This window comes from Camelina sativa, chromosome 7 (assembly GCF_000633955.1).
Source record: "Camelina sativa cultivar DH55 chromosome 7, Cs, whole genome shotgun sequence".
In the NCBI taxonomy this organism is placed as follows: Eukaryota; Viridiplantae; Streptophyta; class Magnoliopsida; order Brassicales; family Brassicaceae; genus Camelina; species Camelina sativa.
In genome coordinates, this window is record NC_025691.1 from 22,355,709 (window position 1) to 22,373,058 (window position 17,350).

Genomic DNA, 17,350 nt, shown 5'->3' on the forward strand with positions numbered 1-17,350 from the left:
ATGTTATCTTGTTCAAGTAAGATCAAAAACAAACTCTCCGCTGATTCAATTAATCAAACCTTGAACAAAACAAAACATTATCCTTCGTACCTTTAAGGGCACGTTAATTGAGTGGTCAAATCTCGACTCTTGCACCCCTTGGCAGCTTCTCATCATCCTTATTTCAAACGACTGGTATTCGTTTTCATTTTTTTTTCCTCGCTTGAGCTTTGTATATTAAGAAACAACTCACAACTCCCAATCTCTCGTTAGTAACCTCAATGTCTTCCTCATCTTCATCGTCCAAAACTGATGTATTCTTTAGTTTCTGCAGCGAAGAAGACCCATCCAAAGCTTTTGTCTCTGATCTCGGCCATCTGTTGGAACAAAAAGACATAACCACTAATTTCAACGATGATGCGTTCCTCACAGAGGAGTCAAAACTCGTGGTTGTTGTAGTCTCACAGGGCTATCCAGTCTCTGTTTTGTGCCTGAACCAGCTAGAGAAGATCTTAAAGCCTCAAAACGAAGGTCCACTGTCCATCCTTCCTATTTTCTATGGAGTTGATCCTTCTGATGTTAGAAAACAGACTGGAGAGCTCGAGGAACCATTTAGAAAGCTTCGAGAAGAGTATCCAGATGACATAATTCAAACATGGAGGAATATTCTCATAAAACTCACCACCATACCTGCTCTGGATTCACGATATTGGTAAAAGAGAAGCTCAATCTGTACATTAGAATATTTAATGGTTGTTTCACTTGGTTTCAATGATTCTCTTCCCTTGATGTTTTTGATTATATCACAGGAGCAACGAAGCGGACATGATTGAGTTAATTGCAAATGAAATCGTGAGTATTGTGTCGGATAAAAAGCCAGTAGCAGCCAACAGTGTAGGACTGGTCGGTCTGGATCGTCAGATGCAAACGCTCTACAAACTGTTGGATTTCAAAGCTACCGAAGAAGTTCGTTTGATAGGAATTTGGGGTCCAGGAGGCATTGGCAAGACGACACTAGCAAGGTACGCTTATGAAGAAGTACGTAGCAACTTCCAAGTTCATGTATTTGTAGACAAGGCCGAGAAGATTTATCACCATGGCCAGGATCTATTAGAGTTATTAACAAAAGATACTCAGACGGGAACACAAACTACGATAAGGGGTTTAGATGTGGGGATGGATAAGATCAAATCAACATTTGGACACCGAAAAGGTCTGATTGTGATTGATTGCGTTGATAACATCAAACAGGTAAAGGACATAGTATACCTTGCTCACTGGTTTATTCCAGGAAGTAGAGTGATCTTTGTTACACAGGACAGGAATCTGTTGGTTGAGTCTGGTGTGGAGCATGATTACGAAGTTCAGTCTCTGAGATACGACGAAGCTCTCCAACTTTTTTCTCAATCTGCTTTCGACCAGCAACACCCTCCCACTAGTTTTGAAACACTCTCTCTTCGTGCTGTCCATATATCAGGTTTCCTTCCTCTGACACTTAAAATCCTCGGGTCTTGTCTACGAGGCAAGGATGAAGCGGGTTGGGAGAAGGAACTGCAACAACTGGAAGGAGACCAAGAGAAAGCTATTATGGAGATTACCAAAAGAAGATACACAAGAGCAGGCAAAAAAGAAGAAGATAAAGAGACAATCCCATCATTTGTTTTCTTGAGTGATGAATAAGTGAATCTCTCAACCAAAAAAAAAAAAAACTGTAAAACTGAGTCTCCAAAGGCTTTGCAAATGTCAACAAGTCGTAGTTCCATTGTCATTATGTATGATATGACTTTATCACTATGGTCTATGAACATTGGTCTAATGAGGTTTATCTGTATTTTTACTTATTTTCACCTAAGCTAATGATGAAGTACACGTATACGGATTCATGACACACAAAGGCACAACTTGCTTTGTTGAGTAGAAGCATATCTCCACTATAAAGTTTGTAACTTTTTGTCATTAGAGATTTAAGCTATTTACGCAGTAGAAAAAATCGTATTTTGAATCGAAAACTCAAAAAAAGGCTTACCAAAGTACCGATTTGTGCTTCTCTTTTTTTTTTTTTTTTTTTTTTTTTTTTTTTTTTTTTTTTTTTTTTTTTTTTTTTTTTTTTTTTTTTTTTTTTTNGTGCTGCGTTCGTATCCAGAGATTAAGCGAGCACCACATTAGAGTTAAATCTTATGGGAATTTGCCGATGGGATTCGAAGCGGAACTCGTCGAATTGTTCGTCTCTAGGGTTCTTGAAACGGCGTAAGACAAACAAGTTAACTGATGTACCACAGACTCTGGAAAATGAATTAAAACTGATATTGATGACGATATGGGAGACCCGATCAAGTTCCCCATCTCCAGTGAACATTGAAGACGACGAGAATTTGCCGATGAGAAGAGAGCACTCTCACGGCTGGTTTGGTAATTTTCCCTCGGCTGGTTTAATTAAGTTCAGTTCAATTTTGAAACCCGAAACCAACCTGATTTTAATTAACCGACAAAATAACAAATTACAAAACCAAACCAAAGCCTAAACCAACCCATCGCCGGAGATAATTCGAATTCCACAAGCTCTTATCTCGACGGGCGGATTCTGAAACGCCTCTGGAAGTTGAAGATGTGATTCGAGTCGCCGCAATTCGTCAAAACTCTCGATATTTATGCTACTTGAGACGAAGATGACAACCATGTGACTGTGATGCGATGAAACAACAACAACTTCGTTCACCCTCTCCGACAGTTTTGGTTTGAGGTTGATTCGAAAAACTCCGTCAGCTTCGTAGCTCCAATCTCGGGAAACTGGAGATCGAAGGACGTCTGGCAAGCAACCATGACACACACAGCTATACCCACAATTTTGGAGGTAAGCTTAATCGAAGGTAGGCTGATCTTAGTAGATGTCCCTAGGGTTTGATTATCTAGATAACTGGGCACTTCATCTCCCGGTATGCATGCAAATCTTGGTGTAGTCTACGGAAAACAAACGGGAATCAAATCATAGAAAGAAAGAAAAAAAAGTTAGTTGAGAGAGCAAAAAGATTACCGCATTGCTATATCCGTCCTCTAGAATTTGAGCCAACGTAGTAGATTCACCTTCTTCCAGGGTGCAGCAATTGCTAAGATCGAGGTGTTCAATAGAATTGTTGTAGAGAAGGCAGAGATACTCTAGAGAATTGCAGCCATGTGCGTAGAGATGCTTGAGGTTCTGTGGAAGCTCTTCCACTGATTTGAGTTCTTTGCAGTTATTGAGGCAGAGCGTTCCCAAAGATAAGAGGTTTATGATGCTTTCAGGTAGTGCCTCAAATTCATGTCTGCTGAGGTCCTAGTGTATCAAACTGGGGAAATGACTTAGCTGGTCTGACAAGGATTGAACACTTTTGCAGTTGTCAAGCCCAAGCTCTAGCATACCATATCTTACTCGGGTGGGATTCAGGGTAGAGAGTTCCACCAGTGATCTGAGATTTGAACAGCCAGATAGTTTGAGTGTCTGCAAATGAATTAGCTCTGGCAACGCCTCAAGTTTAGTGCAGTTACAAAACATGACAGTTCTTAACTTGGAAAAGGTTCTCCATAGTTGTGGGTAAACTTGTGAAATCATTTCCACTGAGGTCTAGTTTCTCTAGTGACTGCAAATGATCAATGTTGTCTGGAATTTTCTGGATGTTTAAGTTGATCAGTTTTAACTCTGCCAAGAAAGGAAAGCCTGAGAAGCTATTACACGCAAAAGGAGCATCTTCCTCAATGTACTTGATCCGCTTGATGTGGAGTGATTTAAATTCAGAAAAGCTTTCGCTCTGCCGGACGCCTTCAAACAGCATCCCCATCACTTCATCAGGAGTTTTTTGCTTGGTTATGCAGGAGAAGTGCTCTGCGTTTCCTGTGAGATGCGACAACGGAATATATAACCTCCCCTTAATGGACAGATTTGCAAGAAAACGTATGCCTTTTTTATCTCTGGGAAATTCTAGTATTATTTGCCGGCGTTCCCTATTCTCGTTTTTCAGAGTGATATTCGTTTCTGATATACGGATTGGGAGATGCACTAAACCACAGTGGGATAAATTGAGTGTTTGCAGACTAGATAAGCTTTCAATGGACATTGGGAGTTGCTTCACTCTCGTTGTGCCTTCCATTAGCAACTCTTCCAGCTTTTTGGCTCCTGACAGACCTGGAAGTTCTCTCAGGTTATGAGAACATGTCATGTCTAGTCTCTTCAACATAGGGAGGACCTGGATATAACCAAGGCAAAGATAAAGATTCTCAAGTGTTTTTTTTCAGTAAGCTCTTTAGTGGATTTGAGTTCTTTAGAAATGTTCTATCAAAACAACTCCAGTACACTGTAATGTCTTACCGGGTTTCCATACCAGAGGCGCTCAAGATTGCTGTAATGGAGATTTATTTCGACAAGATAATTTAGATTGTGGTAGGACGTGAGAGGCAAGGTTGTTAAGGGATAGGCATCCCAATGTAGTAACCTGAGTTGTTGGGGCAGGCCATCTGTACCTGGAAGAAATTGCAACTTGGATTCTATATCATTCAAATGCTGGAAGACCTTGAGGAATTTAGATTGATGGTGTCAAAAATCGTTCCCTTAATATACAAGACGTGAGGCATCTCACACATGTGTAGGGCCAAACTTTGGATTCTTGTTGTACCCTGATGAGAGAATCGTGGCTGAATTGACATGGAGACAAACACACAACCGAAAACCATCGAGATTAGAACAGAGAAGAATAAAGAGTCTAATTGTTTTATGAACCCTTCCTTACCGTGTTGTTTTGCAGCACAGAAATAATTTGCTCCTGTTCCCATAGAACTTTTTGCCTCCAAGGCATGGAGTCTGATTCTTCGCGCACAAATTCTTTTCCCGCTTGTTCTATCAAGACATGCATCTTGATACACCCATCGGCTGATATGTCGATGAGGGACTTCTCTGTTAAAGCTTTTATCTCTAATTCACCATCATCTAGAAGTGAAGTTACACGGCGGACTGAGTCTCCATTGAAGAGGCATGCGACATGAAGGAAAACAGCCTGATGTCTTCCATCTAACCCCATATAGCTGGTTCTCAGAATCTCCATGACTCTCTGGTGAGGAACTTTTTTGAGTCTTTCTAATGCCTTTTCCCAGTCCTCTATAGAGGTCATTCGACGGAGATATGTGCCAAAAGCTTTAAGGGCGGAAGGAAGACCTTGTGCAAGGCTAGAAGCACGGATTGACAGTTGTTCATAATCATCAGAAGGAGCTTCTCCTCCTTCAAAAGCAGCCTGTTTAAAGACTTGGATTGCGTCATTTTTGCCCAAAATGTCAACGCAGTATACACATCTGACTCCACTGGAGAATAACAATCCCTTGTCTCTTGTGGTTATGATGATTCGGCTCCCTGGTCCAAACCAACTAGTCTCTTTTGCCAGGACATGCAGCTGGTCTAAATTGTCGACGTCATCAAGGATAAGGAGAACTTTACGGTTTCCAAGCCTCGATTTAATATAGAGGCATCCCTGCTCTACACTCCAAAGCTTCTCATGTCCTTTGCCCAGGATATTCGAAAGAAGCTTTTCTTGTAAATGTATGAGGCCCTTCTCTGCGGAACTCTTAATGTTCTCTATGAAACAATGATATGCAAAGCGATGCGAATGTTCCTTATAGAGACATTTGGCAATGGTGGTTTTTCCTATGCCTCCCATTCCCCAGATACCTATCAGACCCTCTGTATCCATCACAAAATTGAGTTCTTCCATATGGCAGTTCATTCCAACAGTGTCACTGAATTTTAATGTCTCCATAGAAAAAAAATGTCTTGAAACACGTCCAACAATATCTTCAATCATAGCAGTCTCATCCTCACTAACACCCGAGGAACATGTCAGCTTTGATCATGGAATAAGACCTTTATTATACTTTTATTAATTACTGGAGAAAAACTCACCAAGTTTTGGAGTCCGTGCCTGATATTCCTGCAATTTCGGTTAGAGCTTCTCTCCATTTCTGAATCTTCTCCGCAAATTTTCTCTTCTCGCTGGAAAACAACAGCATGATTTTTGAGCATTTGTACCTTTCTAAGGCGAAGGTTCCTCTCTGATGCCCAACGTCAGAGGGAGCGACATCGTAAAAGATTGGGACTGCAGTGAGCTGCTGTTTCTTGTGAAGATCCAATATCATTTGGAGCTCGTTCAGACACCAAGTTGAAGAAGCATAGTTCTCCGAGATAACCACAACCGCGATCTTTGAATTATGTATAGCTTCTTTGATTTCGTCTGAAATGGAGCTGCCAATCTCAAGCGTTTTATCATCTTTGAAGGTATTAATTCCCCGGTCAACAAGTGCTTTGTGCAAGAAGCTGACAATGGTCCTGCGAGTGTCTTCTCCTCGGAAGCTGAGGAACACTTGGTACTGCTTCACGACTCGAGGTGAAGAGGATGAATCCATAAAAAGAGATGTTGACAGAGCTACGTATGCCGTTGGTTTTGAATCTTCCAATCAATAGTAAAGCTTGAACAATTCTTATGACGATTTTTTATCAAAGTCAACGTGTTATAACATCATCATACAAGCTGGAAATAAATTTGAATACTTCAAATTTCTTCTGGACATCATCATACAAGCTGGACACATTCTCTATTGTGTAAAAGATATACATTCGAAGGAAAGAATATTTGGCAAATCATTATTGGTGAAAACAGAATATCAAAGAAAGGTTGACTTCGCTGGCTGTAATACTATTCGTACATGGTAGAAGTGCAGATCACGTAATCCATCTTATTGAGAGGGTATACACGCCGAAGAACAAGTCAGAGACATGGAGTGCAACAAATTTTGACAAAACTATTATTCACCCTCTTTGCGGAAAAGGAAAAAAGCTTCGTGATCATGAGGTACGACGTATTCCTAAGTTTCAGTGGGGAGTACATCCGCAAAACGTTTCTTAGCCACCTTATCCGTTTGTTGGATAGAAAAGGCATCAGAGCAGCTACATCCGCAGAAAGTTATCCCATGTACAATCAGGCTATCGAGCAGTGCCTAGTGGCGATCTCCCTGATATCAGAGAACTACACCTCTTTGGACTTGTGGGTGGACGAACTGGCCAAGATAACAAAGTGTGCAGAGGACAGAACTTTGACAGCAGTTCCTGTCTTCTTACAAGTTCATTCGTCGGATGCGTTAAGAGTTGTAAGTCTTGTAGAAGACTTCGCAGACCGAAATGGACAGCGGATCATAATCCTGGAGACGGTGAAGCACTGGCTATGCGATCACCTGATCCGTAATTCTGGCTTCGACTCCCGCCATTGGTACATTGCTTGCTATTGATTCGGTAATACTTATTAGGCTCATTCATATTAACACCATGACGAAATTCATTACACAACTAATTGGCTAGAACTAATGATTCAATTTGTCTTCGACTATATATATACTTGTTAGGCTCATTTATATTAACAGTTTTAACACCATGTTGAAATTCATTACACAACTAATTGGCTAGGACTAAAAGAAATGTTGTATATTTTCTTTGATTTGGATTACAAATAGTATTTGATGATCTCAAACCTTATTTTTCATGAAAGGGAGGATGACTCAAAGCTGGTAGATAAAATTACTAATTTCGTTGCAGACACTTTGATGTCTTCTAACATAAGCTCTCCAAGTCCTAGCCTAAAGTGGGCTACCCCCAAGCTACCGAGTAGCTCAGGTGGATTAAAAGACATTGGCACTAAGAAGAAAGGATTTCTGCAGCACAACAAATTTTCTGGGGCTACTGAGTTGCCCAAGTACAAAACCACTAAGAAGAAAGCATTCGCACATCACAGCAAACCTTTTGAGGGTATGGACTCGCCGACTTACTGCTTGAAGCGTCCCGCAGAAGAGGTGTGTGAGATGTTATGCGCATATTCTACAAAATAAATTGGTATAATTGGCATTCATGGAATGGAAGGAGTCGGGAAGACAATTCTTGCCAAGTACATTTATGAAGAGATCTCTCCACAATTTCAGCATCATATTTTCATGGATGACTTGACCAAACAAGAGAGCAGCTCCACAACCAGTTTGCTAGAAATTTTGTACAACTAAAACTAGTTTCCATGGGAGCAATGCCATTAAAGAATTGGTGGGTCAAAGAAAAATTCTAGTTGTTGCTGACAGTGTGGATGACAGTAAACAGCTACAAGGTATTCTAAAGGAAGCCAGTTTGTTTGGTCCGGGAAGTCGGGTTATCGTAATCACTCAAGACAGGTCTTTGCTAGTTCAATGCGGGGTGAAACATATTTACGAAGTTATGTGTCCGGGATATGGCGAAGCTATTCGTACTTTCTCACACTTTGCTTTCAAGCAAACAGAACCTGTTTCTGGTTTTGAAGGGCTCACAGGTCGTGCTGTCGAGGTTGCGGGTCGTATTCCTCTGGCCCTCAAAGTGTTGGGATCGTTTATGCACGGTAGGAATTTTGGTGAATGGAAAAGTACAATGCGCAGGCTTGAGTTATCACATGATAACTTCACTTCAGAGATTCCTAGGTATGTGAGTGCAGATGACTTCACTTCTAGACGTCCCGTCATAGTTGAGCCACAAATAGGCGCAGATGAGGCAAATCGCTTCCCATCATACTGTTTTGCTCTTAATTAAAAATAGGGAAAAAATAATCGAAATGCTCGTTTTGTTTTCTTTTTTTTAATGTAATGTTATTAGATTTTTTTTTGGAAACAAGACTCATATCATTTAGAATTGGGAAAAGGAATAATGATGTCGTGAATCAATCTTCTTGAACATGCTTTTCTCTCTCTTCTCTCTCTCGTATCATTTAGAGAGAGAAAGCAAAATCGATTTCGTCGTCCCATTTAGTCGGGCTTTCGTCTGATATCGCCGGTTTCTTTTGACGGTTATGATCAGCTTTCGTCCGGTAACGGTGGATTCACATAATCATCGTTGGCCGGTTCGCCGTGACTCCCATAGCTTTCAGATCTAATCCGCTTCATGTTAGACTACAGAGTATTGCATGTCTCATCTTCCGACGTTCTCCGGTGTTTCTCATGGCCTTCAACCAATCATCCCATGGCCATCCATAATTGTTTTTGTGGGTGGTGCTATGGTTAAGGCGACTTTTTCTAAGCTTCCTCCACTCGAACCATTCTTCAGATCTGGGTGAAATCTGATGGTTTTTGGCTCCTTCATACCGGATCCAGTCAATTGAATTATTGACATCACCGACCCAGGCAGCTTTCGACGGTTTTAATGTCTTCTTTTGAAGCTCCGTCTTGCCAATCGTTGGTAGCCCAAGATATCTCACTATCGAAGTCTCCGCATAATCAAGAGAGGACTATGTGACCAGAAGTTTAGCTCTGATGGTGTCCGATTATCGAAGATGCAGAATCAAGCTTCAGGTTACAGAAATTAACTGGAAAATTGAAGAAGTAAGAGGCAAGGTGATAATCTTTGTAGCTTTGTTGTAGATTTGATCTTCTATCTTGATTTTCGGATGGTTGTTTCCGTTAATCAATCTTTTGAATCCAGAAGTTGTCTTAAAACTTGCCGGCTTATGTCCGAAGGAGTTTCAACCCTTGTCGGCTTAGTATCCAGAAGGTGTCAATTTGAACCTTGCCGGCTTTGTTGTTATACTTTTGTGTTCAGTCTTAGAACCGGGGAAGGTTTGTTTCCGCCGGCAAAATTTCGGGGAGTTAAAGGTTTCCTTCGGCTTTGTAATATGTCGTTTCTCTTCCTTCGTTTGAAGGTAAAGTTAATAAATATCGTTATGAGAAAAAAAAAAAAAAAATCATTTAGAATTGGGATTGTGGAAGATATGAGAGCCCGACCCGATCAAACCAAACAAAGCTGATATTAAATTAACCGAAATTAACAAACCAAATCAAACCAAACCAAGCCTAAACCAACTTCGCCACAATTAATTGAATTGGTAAGCAGCCCGTCTCGTTTAAGTTTAAGCGCCGGAGATGATACGAATTCCACAAGCTCTTATCTCGCCGGGTGGAACTGGAAACTGAAACGCCTCTGGAAGTTGAAGATTCGATTCGAGTCGCAACTCTTCGATTTTCTCGGTGGTTATGCTACTTGGGACGTGGATGATAACCATGTGATGTGATGCATCAGTCTCTTCTTCCTCAATCTCCGATGAAAGATTGATATTTGGTTTGAGGTTAATCCGAATCACTTCATCATCTTCGCAGTTCCAATCATAACTAAACGCTGGGAATTGGAGATTGGAGGACCCCTCGCAAGAAATCATGATACAGGCAGCGAAACCGACAAGTGTCGGTGTAAACCTGATCGGAGGTAGGCTGATCTTCGTACATGTCCCATGGGATCGATTTTCAAAATATCTCGGCACTTCAGTTCCGGGTAAGCACACAAATCCTTGTGAATCCTACGATAAAAAGAGGAATGTAATTCATAACAGAGGGGATTAGAAGAATCGAAAATAGCAGAGGTCGATTTAGTAGGAAGCTTACCTCTCGGCTATAGTCGTTTAGAAACTGAGTAATCAGATACTCTTTGTGTTGCATACTGAAGCAATGGCTAAGATCGAGGTGTTTGATTGAATGATTCGAGGAAAGGGAGACATTTTCCAGGGAATCACAGCCGTGTGCGTAGAGATGCTTGAGGCTTAGTGGAAGCTCTTCCACTGATTTGAGTTTCTTGCAGTTATTGAGGCAGAGAGTTCCCAAAGATAAGAGGTCTCTGATGCTTTCAGGGATTGCCTCAAACTCGTGGCTGCTTAGGTCCAAGTGTATTAAATTGTTGAAATGGCTAAGCTGTTCTGACAATGGTTGAACGGTTTTGCAGTTGTCAAGCTCTAGCTCAAGCAAACTGAATCTGCCTACGTCTTGAACCGCATGAGAAAGTTCCAGTATTGATTTGATGTTGGAACAGCCGGAAAGCTTGAGCGTCTGCAACTCAGTTAGCTCTGGAAATGCCTCGAGTTTGGTGCAATTAGAGAGCCTGACGTATTTCAACTTAGAAAGGTTCTTTGTTGCTGCAGGTAAAGTCCTGAAACCATTTCCGCTGAGATCCAGTTTCTCTAGTGACTGCAATAGACCAATATCTTCTGGGATTCTCTGGATGTGCAAGTTGATTAAATTCAACTCTACCAAGCACGGGAAACCTGAGAAGCTAATGCAACGGAAGGGGCCACCATCTGCTATGTAGCTAAACCGCATGATGCTGAGAGATTTAAAATCATAAAAGCTTGAGATGATTGGAAATCTTTCCTTTGGCATCATTATCAATTCATCACGGATTTGTTGCTCGGAAATGAAGGAGAGGTGCTCTGCGTTGCCCTTGAGATGCCACAAGCCGATGTGTATGTTCCCCTCTATGGATAGGTTTGTTAGAGAACTTAGTTTCTTTAGTGATCTGGGAAGCCTCAATATGATTTGCCGGCGTCTTCTAAGACCACGTTCTGGAAGAACAGTCTTTTCTGATATATAGCTTTGAAGATTCATTAAACCATCACAGTTGGATAAATCAAGTTTTCGTAGGTTAGATAAACGACCAATGGACTCCGGAGTTTGCTTCACTCTCGTGCACCCCTTCATTATCAACTCCTCGAGTAGTTTGGCCTTTGAAAGATCTGGAATTTCGGTTAGATTCTTAGAGCCAGAAACATCTAGTCTCCTCAAGTGATCGAGTCCCTGAAATTAAGAAAAACAAAAGACGGTGAAAACCCCGGAGATACTTTTAAATAGATCATGACACCTTTTAGTTACTATAACAGACTCAACACCAATGCGTTTTGATAGCTCACCAGGGTTCCATCCCACAGACGCACAAGATTGCTGTAACGTAAATTGAGTTCAACGAGACAATGGGGATAGTATCCAGGAGGCAAAGTCGTCATAGGATAGGAATCCCAGTGTAGTAACCTGAGTGTGTTGGGAAGCATGTCTGTACTTGGAAGGAACTTCAATTTGGACTCTATATCATTCAAATGGGTGAAGGCCTTGAAGTATTTAAGATTGTTGATACCGTTAAGAACGTTTCCCTCGATAGACAACGTTTGAAGCATCTCACACATGTGTAGTGCTACACCTTCAGTCGTTGTTGTACCCTGATGAGAGAATTGGAGTCAGTTGACATGAAGACAAAAACAAGTATGGCCAAAACCATGGAGCTTTGGACAAGGAAGAATGTCCAATCTAAACGTGTTTCTAACACTTACTGTATTCTTTTGTAGCACAAAGATGATTGGATCAGTTTTCCACAAAATTCTTTGTCTCCAAGGCATGGAGCCAGATTCTAGGCGCACAATTTTTCTTGCTGCCTGTTCTATCAAGGTGTGCATGGTGATGCCTCCATCAGATGATATGTCTATGAGGGACTTCACTTGCAAAGCTTTTGTCCTTATGTCACCACCATCGATAAGGGCATTCACACGCTGGACAGAGGTTCCGTTGAAGAGGCATGCGATATGAAGGAACGCAGCTTGCTCATGCTCGTCTAAACCTTTATAGCTAGTTTCTAAAATATCTATGATACTTTGGTGAGGAACTGTCTCAAGAATACGCAATGCCTCTTCCCACCCTTCTATCCAGTTAATCCGGCGGAGATATGTACCAAAAGCTTCGAGGGCTGAAGGAAGGCCTTGAGCAAGCCTAGAAGCACGGATTGATAATTGCTGGTAGACATCCGAAGGAGCTTGCCCTCCTTCAAAAGCAACCTGTTTAAAGACCTGGATCGCATCATCGGTGTCCAAAAAGCTAACATGGTATAATAATCTCACTCCAAAAGAGTAGAGCAAGCCAAAGTCTCTTGTAGTTATGATGATTCGGCTCCCTGGTCCAAACCAGCCAGTCTTTTTTGCCAGGGCATGCAGCTGGTCCATGTTGTCCACATCGTCAAGTATAAGGAGAATTCTATCCTTAAGCTTCGACTTGATACAACTGCATCCCTTCTCCACGCTCCAGAAGGTCTCTTGTTTCTTGCCTCTGATATTAGAAAGAAGTTTTTTCTGCAAATATGGGAGGCCATTCTTTGCAGCAATCCTAACGTTTTCTATGAAACAATAATGAGCAAATCGACGTGAATATTTTTCATAGAGACACTTGGCAATGGTCGTTTTGCCAATGCCTCCCATTCCCCAGATTCCTATCACACGAACCTCATCCTCAGATTCAATACTCAATAGAGGATTCAGGTGATCCATGTGAACTTTCATCCCTACGATATCACTGAAATCTAGCGGCTCCATGGAGAACAATTGTTTTGAAATTTGCCCAACAATATCGGCAATCATCGTGGCCTCGTCTTTACTAATGTGGAGAACATAGAAAAAAAAATGTCGCTTTAGATAGGCAACTTTAAATATATAATAATTCACAGATCATATATTTATATATTTTCAATCCATAACTACTTTCTTGCAGAGTAATAGGTTAAGGAAGAAAGGGATCAATGAAAAAGAAGGTATCAGGCGAAATGATAGTTGCATTTGTCTACATCACGCTAACAATCATCGGAATAATTTTATTAGACTATGTTAGTAGCTTAGCAAGGATGAAATATGGATAGAGTATGCACATGGAAGAGGAAACAATACAACAGTCAGAGAAGAACCAAGATGGAGGTTGCATATGAGCTAATGACAAGAGTACAATGAAGTGTAGACGACAGAAAGGCTCTTTCAGAGGACTGGGAAAGGTTTGATATCCTCCCTCCGTTTTCATATGGTCATTTCTCATGAGCAATAACTTACAAATTATTCTATATCGTCTCTGTGTGGTTCAACTATAGAGGATGCTTATTAGTAATTTACGGGGAAAATACAGCTGAAATGCGAAAACTCACCAAGTACTCAAATCCTTGCCTGATGTTCCTGCGACCTCCCTGAGAGCTTCTCTCCATTTTTGAATCTTTGCCGCCATTGCTCTATTCTTGCTGGAAAATAGTAGCATAATTCTTGAACATTCGTACCTTTCTAAGGCAAAAGTTCCTCTCTGGTGACGTACGTCGGAGGGATCAACGTTGTAAAAAATTGGAACGGCAGTGAGTTGCTTTTCCTTGTGAAGCTTCATTATCAACTGGAGCTCGTCTAGACACCAAGTCGAGGAAGCATAGTTCGTTGAGATAACTAGGACCGCGAATTTTGAATTGTGTATAGCTTCCTTGATTTCTTTGGAAATGGAGTCGCCAATCTCGAGTGTTTTATCATCTTTGAAGATTTTGTCAATTCCCTTGGCAAGAAATGCTCTGTGCAAATGGCTGACGATACCTTTGCGGGTATCTTCTCCTCGGAAGCTGAGGAACACATCATACTGCCTCAGAACGCGAGGTAACTCCATCGTTGTGATGTTTATCTGAATTTCTTGGCTTGGACCTCTTAATAAGGAGCTAGGCCGTTGGTTTTTGATTTTTTTGATCGGAAGAAGTTCATGAAGTTACATTCAAGTCAACGTTATTAATTACGCACTGCCACGTTGTATACATGGGCGCGACACGCTGGAAACTGTAATTTGAATTCTTCAAGTTTGTGACAGATTGGCCTTATGATCTGTGGCACCATCCATAATGTAGCTCTCTAAATTTATTAATACGACTGACCATTCATTTCCTTCGAATTTCTTCTTAGATTTTGTGGATGATAATGTTTATGTGTCAAACATTGATAGACGAATTTCGTAATACCACATGTATTAACTCCCACAAGCAAGTCCCAAAGAAACTTGAATCCGCTCTACTAAAATATGGACTAGACAATATCACTAGAAATGGTTATTCGACATTTGTTAGGCTAAGCTTCCAAGATCCATCCAGCGTACCCTAGGCTGATTTACCATTGCGGTTAAATAGTTCAATACATAGAAAAGCTATGTCGTACTTATCCTAGCAGAAAAGACAAGCCGTAACTTAATCTCTTGATCAGAGTCCGGATAAGATAGCAATTTGTTTCCNCTAGGACCGCGAATTTTGAATTGTGTATAGCTTCCTTGATTTCTCTGGAAATGGAGTCGCCAATCTCGAGTGTTTTATCATCTTTGAAGATTTTGTCAATTCCCTTGGCAAGAAATGCTCTGTGCAAATGGCTGACGATACCTTTGCGGGTATCTTCTCCTCGGAAGCTGAGGAACACATCATACTGCCTCACAACGCGAGGTAACTCCATCGTTGTGATGTTTATCTGAATTTCTTGGCTTGGACCTCTTAATAAGGAGCTAGGCCGTTGGTTTTTGAATTTTTTGATCGGAAGAAGTTCATGAAGTTACATTCAAGTCAACGTTATTAATTACACACTGCCACGTTGTACATGGGCGCGACACGCTGGAAACTGTAATTTGAATTCTTCGAAGTTTGTGACAGATTGGCCTTATGATCTGTGGCAACATCCATCATGTAGCTCTCTAAATTTATTAATACGACTGACCATTCATTTCCTTCGAATTTCTTCTTAGATTTTGTTGATAGACGAATTTCGTAATACCACATGTATTAACTCCCACAAGCAAGTCCCAAAGAAACTTGATTCCGCTCTACTAAAATATGGACTAGACAATCACTAGAAATGGTTATTCGACATTTGTTAGGCTAAGCTTCCAAAATCCATCCAGCGTACCCTAGGCTGATTTACCATTGCGGTTAAATAGTTCAATACATAGAAAAGCTATGTCGTACTTATCGTAGCAGAAAAGACAAGCCGTAACTTAATCTCTTGATCAGAGTCCGGATAAGACAGCAATTTGTTTCCAAAGCATTCCTGACACATATGTCTACGGCTAAAGTGGTTTACCCGCATGGAAAGGAAAGAATGGATAAGTTCGAATCACCAATCCGTGTTTCAAAAGACAAAATGATACAAGATTTGCATTGTCTGCAACATGCACGATGATGGCTATTGCATATTCAGAGTGTACGGATTACATGTTTATATAGTTGGCATAATTAAACAACAACTACAGTCACTCTTCCCAGGGAGCCAGAATCTGACTCGACTCTATATTTTTTTTTTCTTCTAAGAATCGACTCTGTATTTGACTCCATGTTAAGTATTTTCTATGAAAAAAAAACACCTAAAACCATGTTACTTTTTTTGTCAAGTTTTATTGTGAAATAGAACTTGTTCAAACTCTTATAGTATTGTTTTGCTTGTGTGACCATATATATATGTAGATAGATTTTAAGATAAGCAACTTGATTTCTAAATACTTGAGTCAATGAAAATGACATTGCGTGCCAACTAATCTAACTCTTGTCATATACCGGTATATTCATTTACTTTAAAAAGTGTCATGTCACGATCATTCTTATGTAACAACTTTATCTAATAATCTCAAACAATGGAATGTATTACTTTTTGAAAAAGAAACAATGGAATGTATTTCTTTTTGAAAAAGAAACAATGGAATGTTTCGCAACTGTTATTGGTGAAAACGGAATATAGACGACTTCTTGTCAGTTCGTAACAAAGATGTGCAGGTCACGTTATTCACTTGTAGCGATGACTTTCTAGTAGCTGCTTTATATATCAATCCTTGCTAGAAACTTGAGAAATTTCCTTGCAAAAAAAAAATAATAATAACAAGGAAAAGAAAATCTGACGGATCGCTTCCTTTGGCTTTTTATCGTGACCATGACACACGACGTGTTCCTGAATTTCCGAGGGGATGAGATTCGCAAAACTATTGTGAGCCATCTTGTCAGCTCGTTGAAGACCAAATACATCTCAACTTTCATAGCCTCTGAGCCTTTCGAGGACCTGGATCATGAGGCTATGGAACAGTCGCTAGTTGCGATCCCCGTGATATCAAAGCACTACGTGATTTCTGACTTCTGGATGGATGACCTCAGAAAGTTAATAGAGTGTGAGAAGATAGGAACTCTGACAACAATTCCTATATTCTTCCAAGTTAATCCTTTGGATATCTTAAGTCACGCAGTAGGAAAATACGCGGACACGCAGAGTGAGACCTTGGAGATGGTGCGGAAGTGGTTGTATGCTCAGGTGTCTCGTAAACCTAGCTTCAATTCCAATGATTGGTACACTGTTTGCTTCTTTCTTTTTTATTTTATTTTTTTAGTGCAAACACTGTTTGCTACTTATTTTTGTTTTAATCTTCTTATGTACATTATAGTAGAATTGTTAATATCGTTTCCTTTTCGGGTTACTGAGCAAAATACTGTTTTGGTGTGATATATTGAGGGTAATTATGTAGTTGTTAAATATATACTAGGAGAGAGTTCATGATCTCAAGACTTAGTATACATTTAAACAAAAAAAAGACTTTATTTTACATGATAGGGAGGACGACTCAGAGCTTGTGGATAACATTACTAGTTTCGCTTCTAATATCCTGACATCTTCCACATCAAGCTATCATAGTACTGGTTTAAGCCCGGCTAGGAGTTTGAAGCTAGAGAGTGCATACAGCCCTTTAAATTACAGAA

At 40.5% G+C, this 17,350-nt stretch overlaps 5 protein-coding genes, 1 long non-coding RNA gene and 1 pseudogene across 6 annotated transcripts in view; 3 read left to right on the forward strand and 4 right to left on the reverse strand.

Moving 5' to 3' along the window:
• Positions 203-1,810, forward strand: LOC104704844 (disease resistance protein RPP4-like). Its single transcript, XM_010420869.2, has 2 exons — positions 203-691; positions 789-1,810. The coding sequence occupies exons 1-2, from the start codon at positions 261-263 to the stop codon at positions 1,657-1,659; spliced, it is 1,302 nt and encodes a 433-aa protein (XP_010419171.2). The 5' UTR covers positions 203-260; the 3' UTR covers positions 1,660-1,810.
• Positions 2,871-4,213, reverse strand: LOC109125089 (leucine-rich repeat-containing protein 69-like). Its single transcript, XM_019227777.1, has one exon. The coding sequence runs from the start codon at positions 4,185-4,187 to the stop codon at positions 3,498-3,500; it is 690 nt and encodes a 229-aa protein (XP_019083322.1). The 5' UTR covers positions 4,188-4,213; the 3' UTR covers positions 2,871-3,497.
• Positions 2,871-7,105, reverse strand: LOC109125656 (putative disease resistance protein At4g11170). The gene has a single exon (XM_019227776.1). It carries the CDS (start codon positions 5,796-5,798, stop codon positions 4,719-4,721), a length of 1,080 nt encoding a protein of 359 aa, XP_019083321.1. The 5' UTR covers positions 5,799-7,105; the 3' UTR covers positions 2,871-4,718.
• LOC104704845 (toll/interleukin-1 receptor-like protein) lies at positions 5,893-6,396 on the reverse strand. Its single transcript, XM_019227120.1, has one exon. The coding sequence runs from the start codon at positions 6,394-6,396 to the stop codon at positions 5,893-5,895; it is 504 nt and encodes a 167-aa protein (XP_019082665.1).
• LOC104701973 lies at positions 6,265-13,247 on the reverse strand (annotated as a pseudogene).
• Positions 13,472-14,522, forward strand: LOC104701972. The gene is made up of 2 exons (XR_002032775.1): positions 13,472-13,612; positions 13,706-14,522. It is a non-coding gene; the product is annotated as an uncharacterized LOC104701972 (long non-coding RNA).
• The window catches only part of LOC104701975 (disease resistance protein RLM3-like), a 3,203-nt gene continuing 2,097 nt past the window's right edge, over positions 16,245-17,350 (forward strand). The window contains exons 1-2 of the mRNA XM_010417758.1: positions 16,245-16,942; positions 17,205-17,335. Coding sequence (XP_010416060.1) covers positions 16,536-16,942; positions 17,205-17,335 — 538 coding nt within the window. The 5' untranslated portion in view covers positions 16,245-16,535. The remainder of the gene's footprint in view (positions 16,943-17,204; positions 17,336-17,350) is intronic.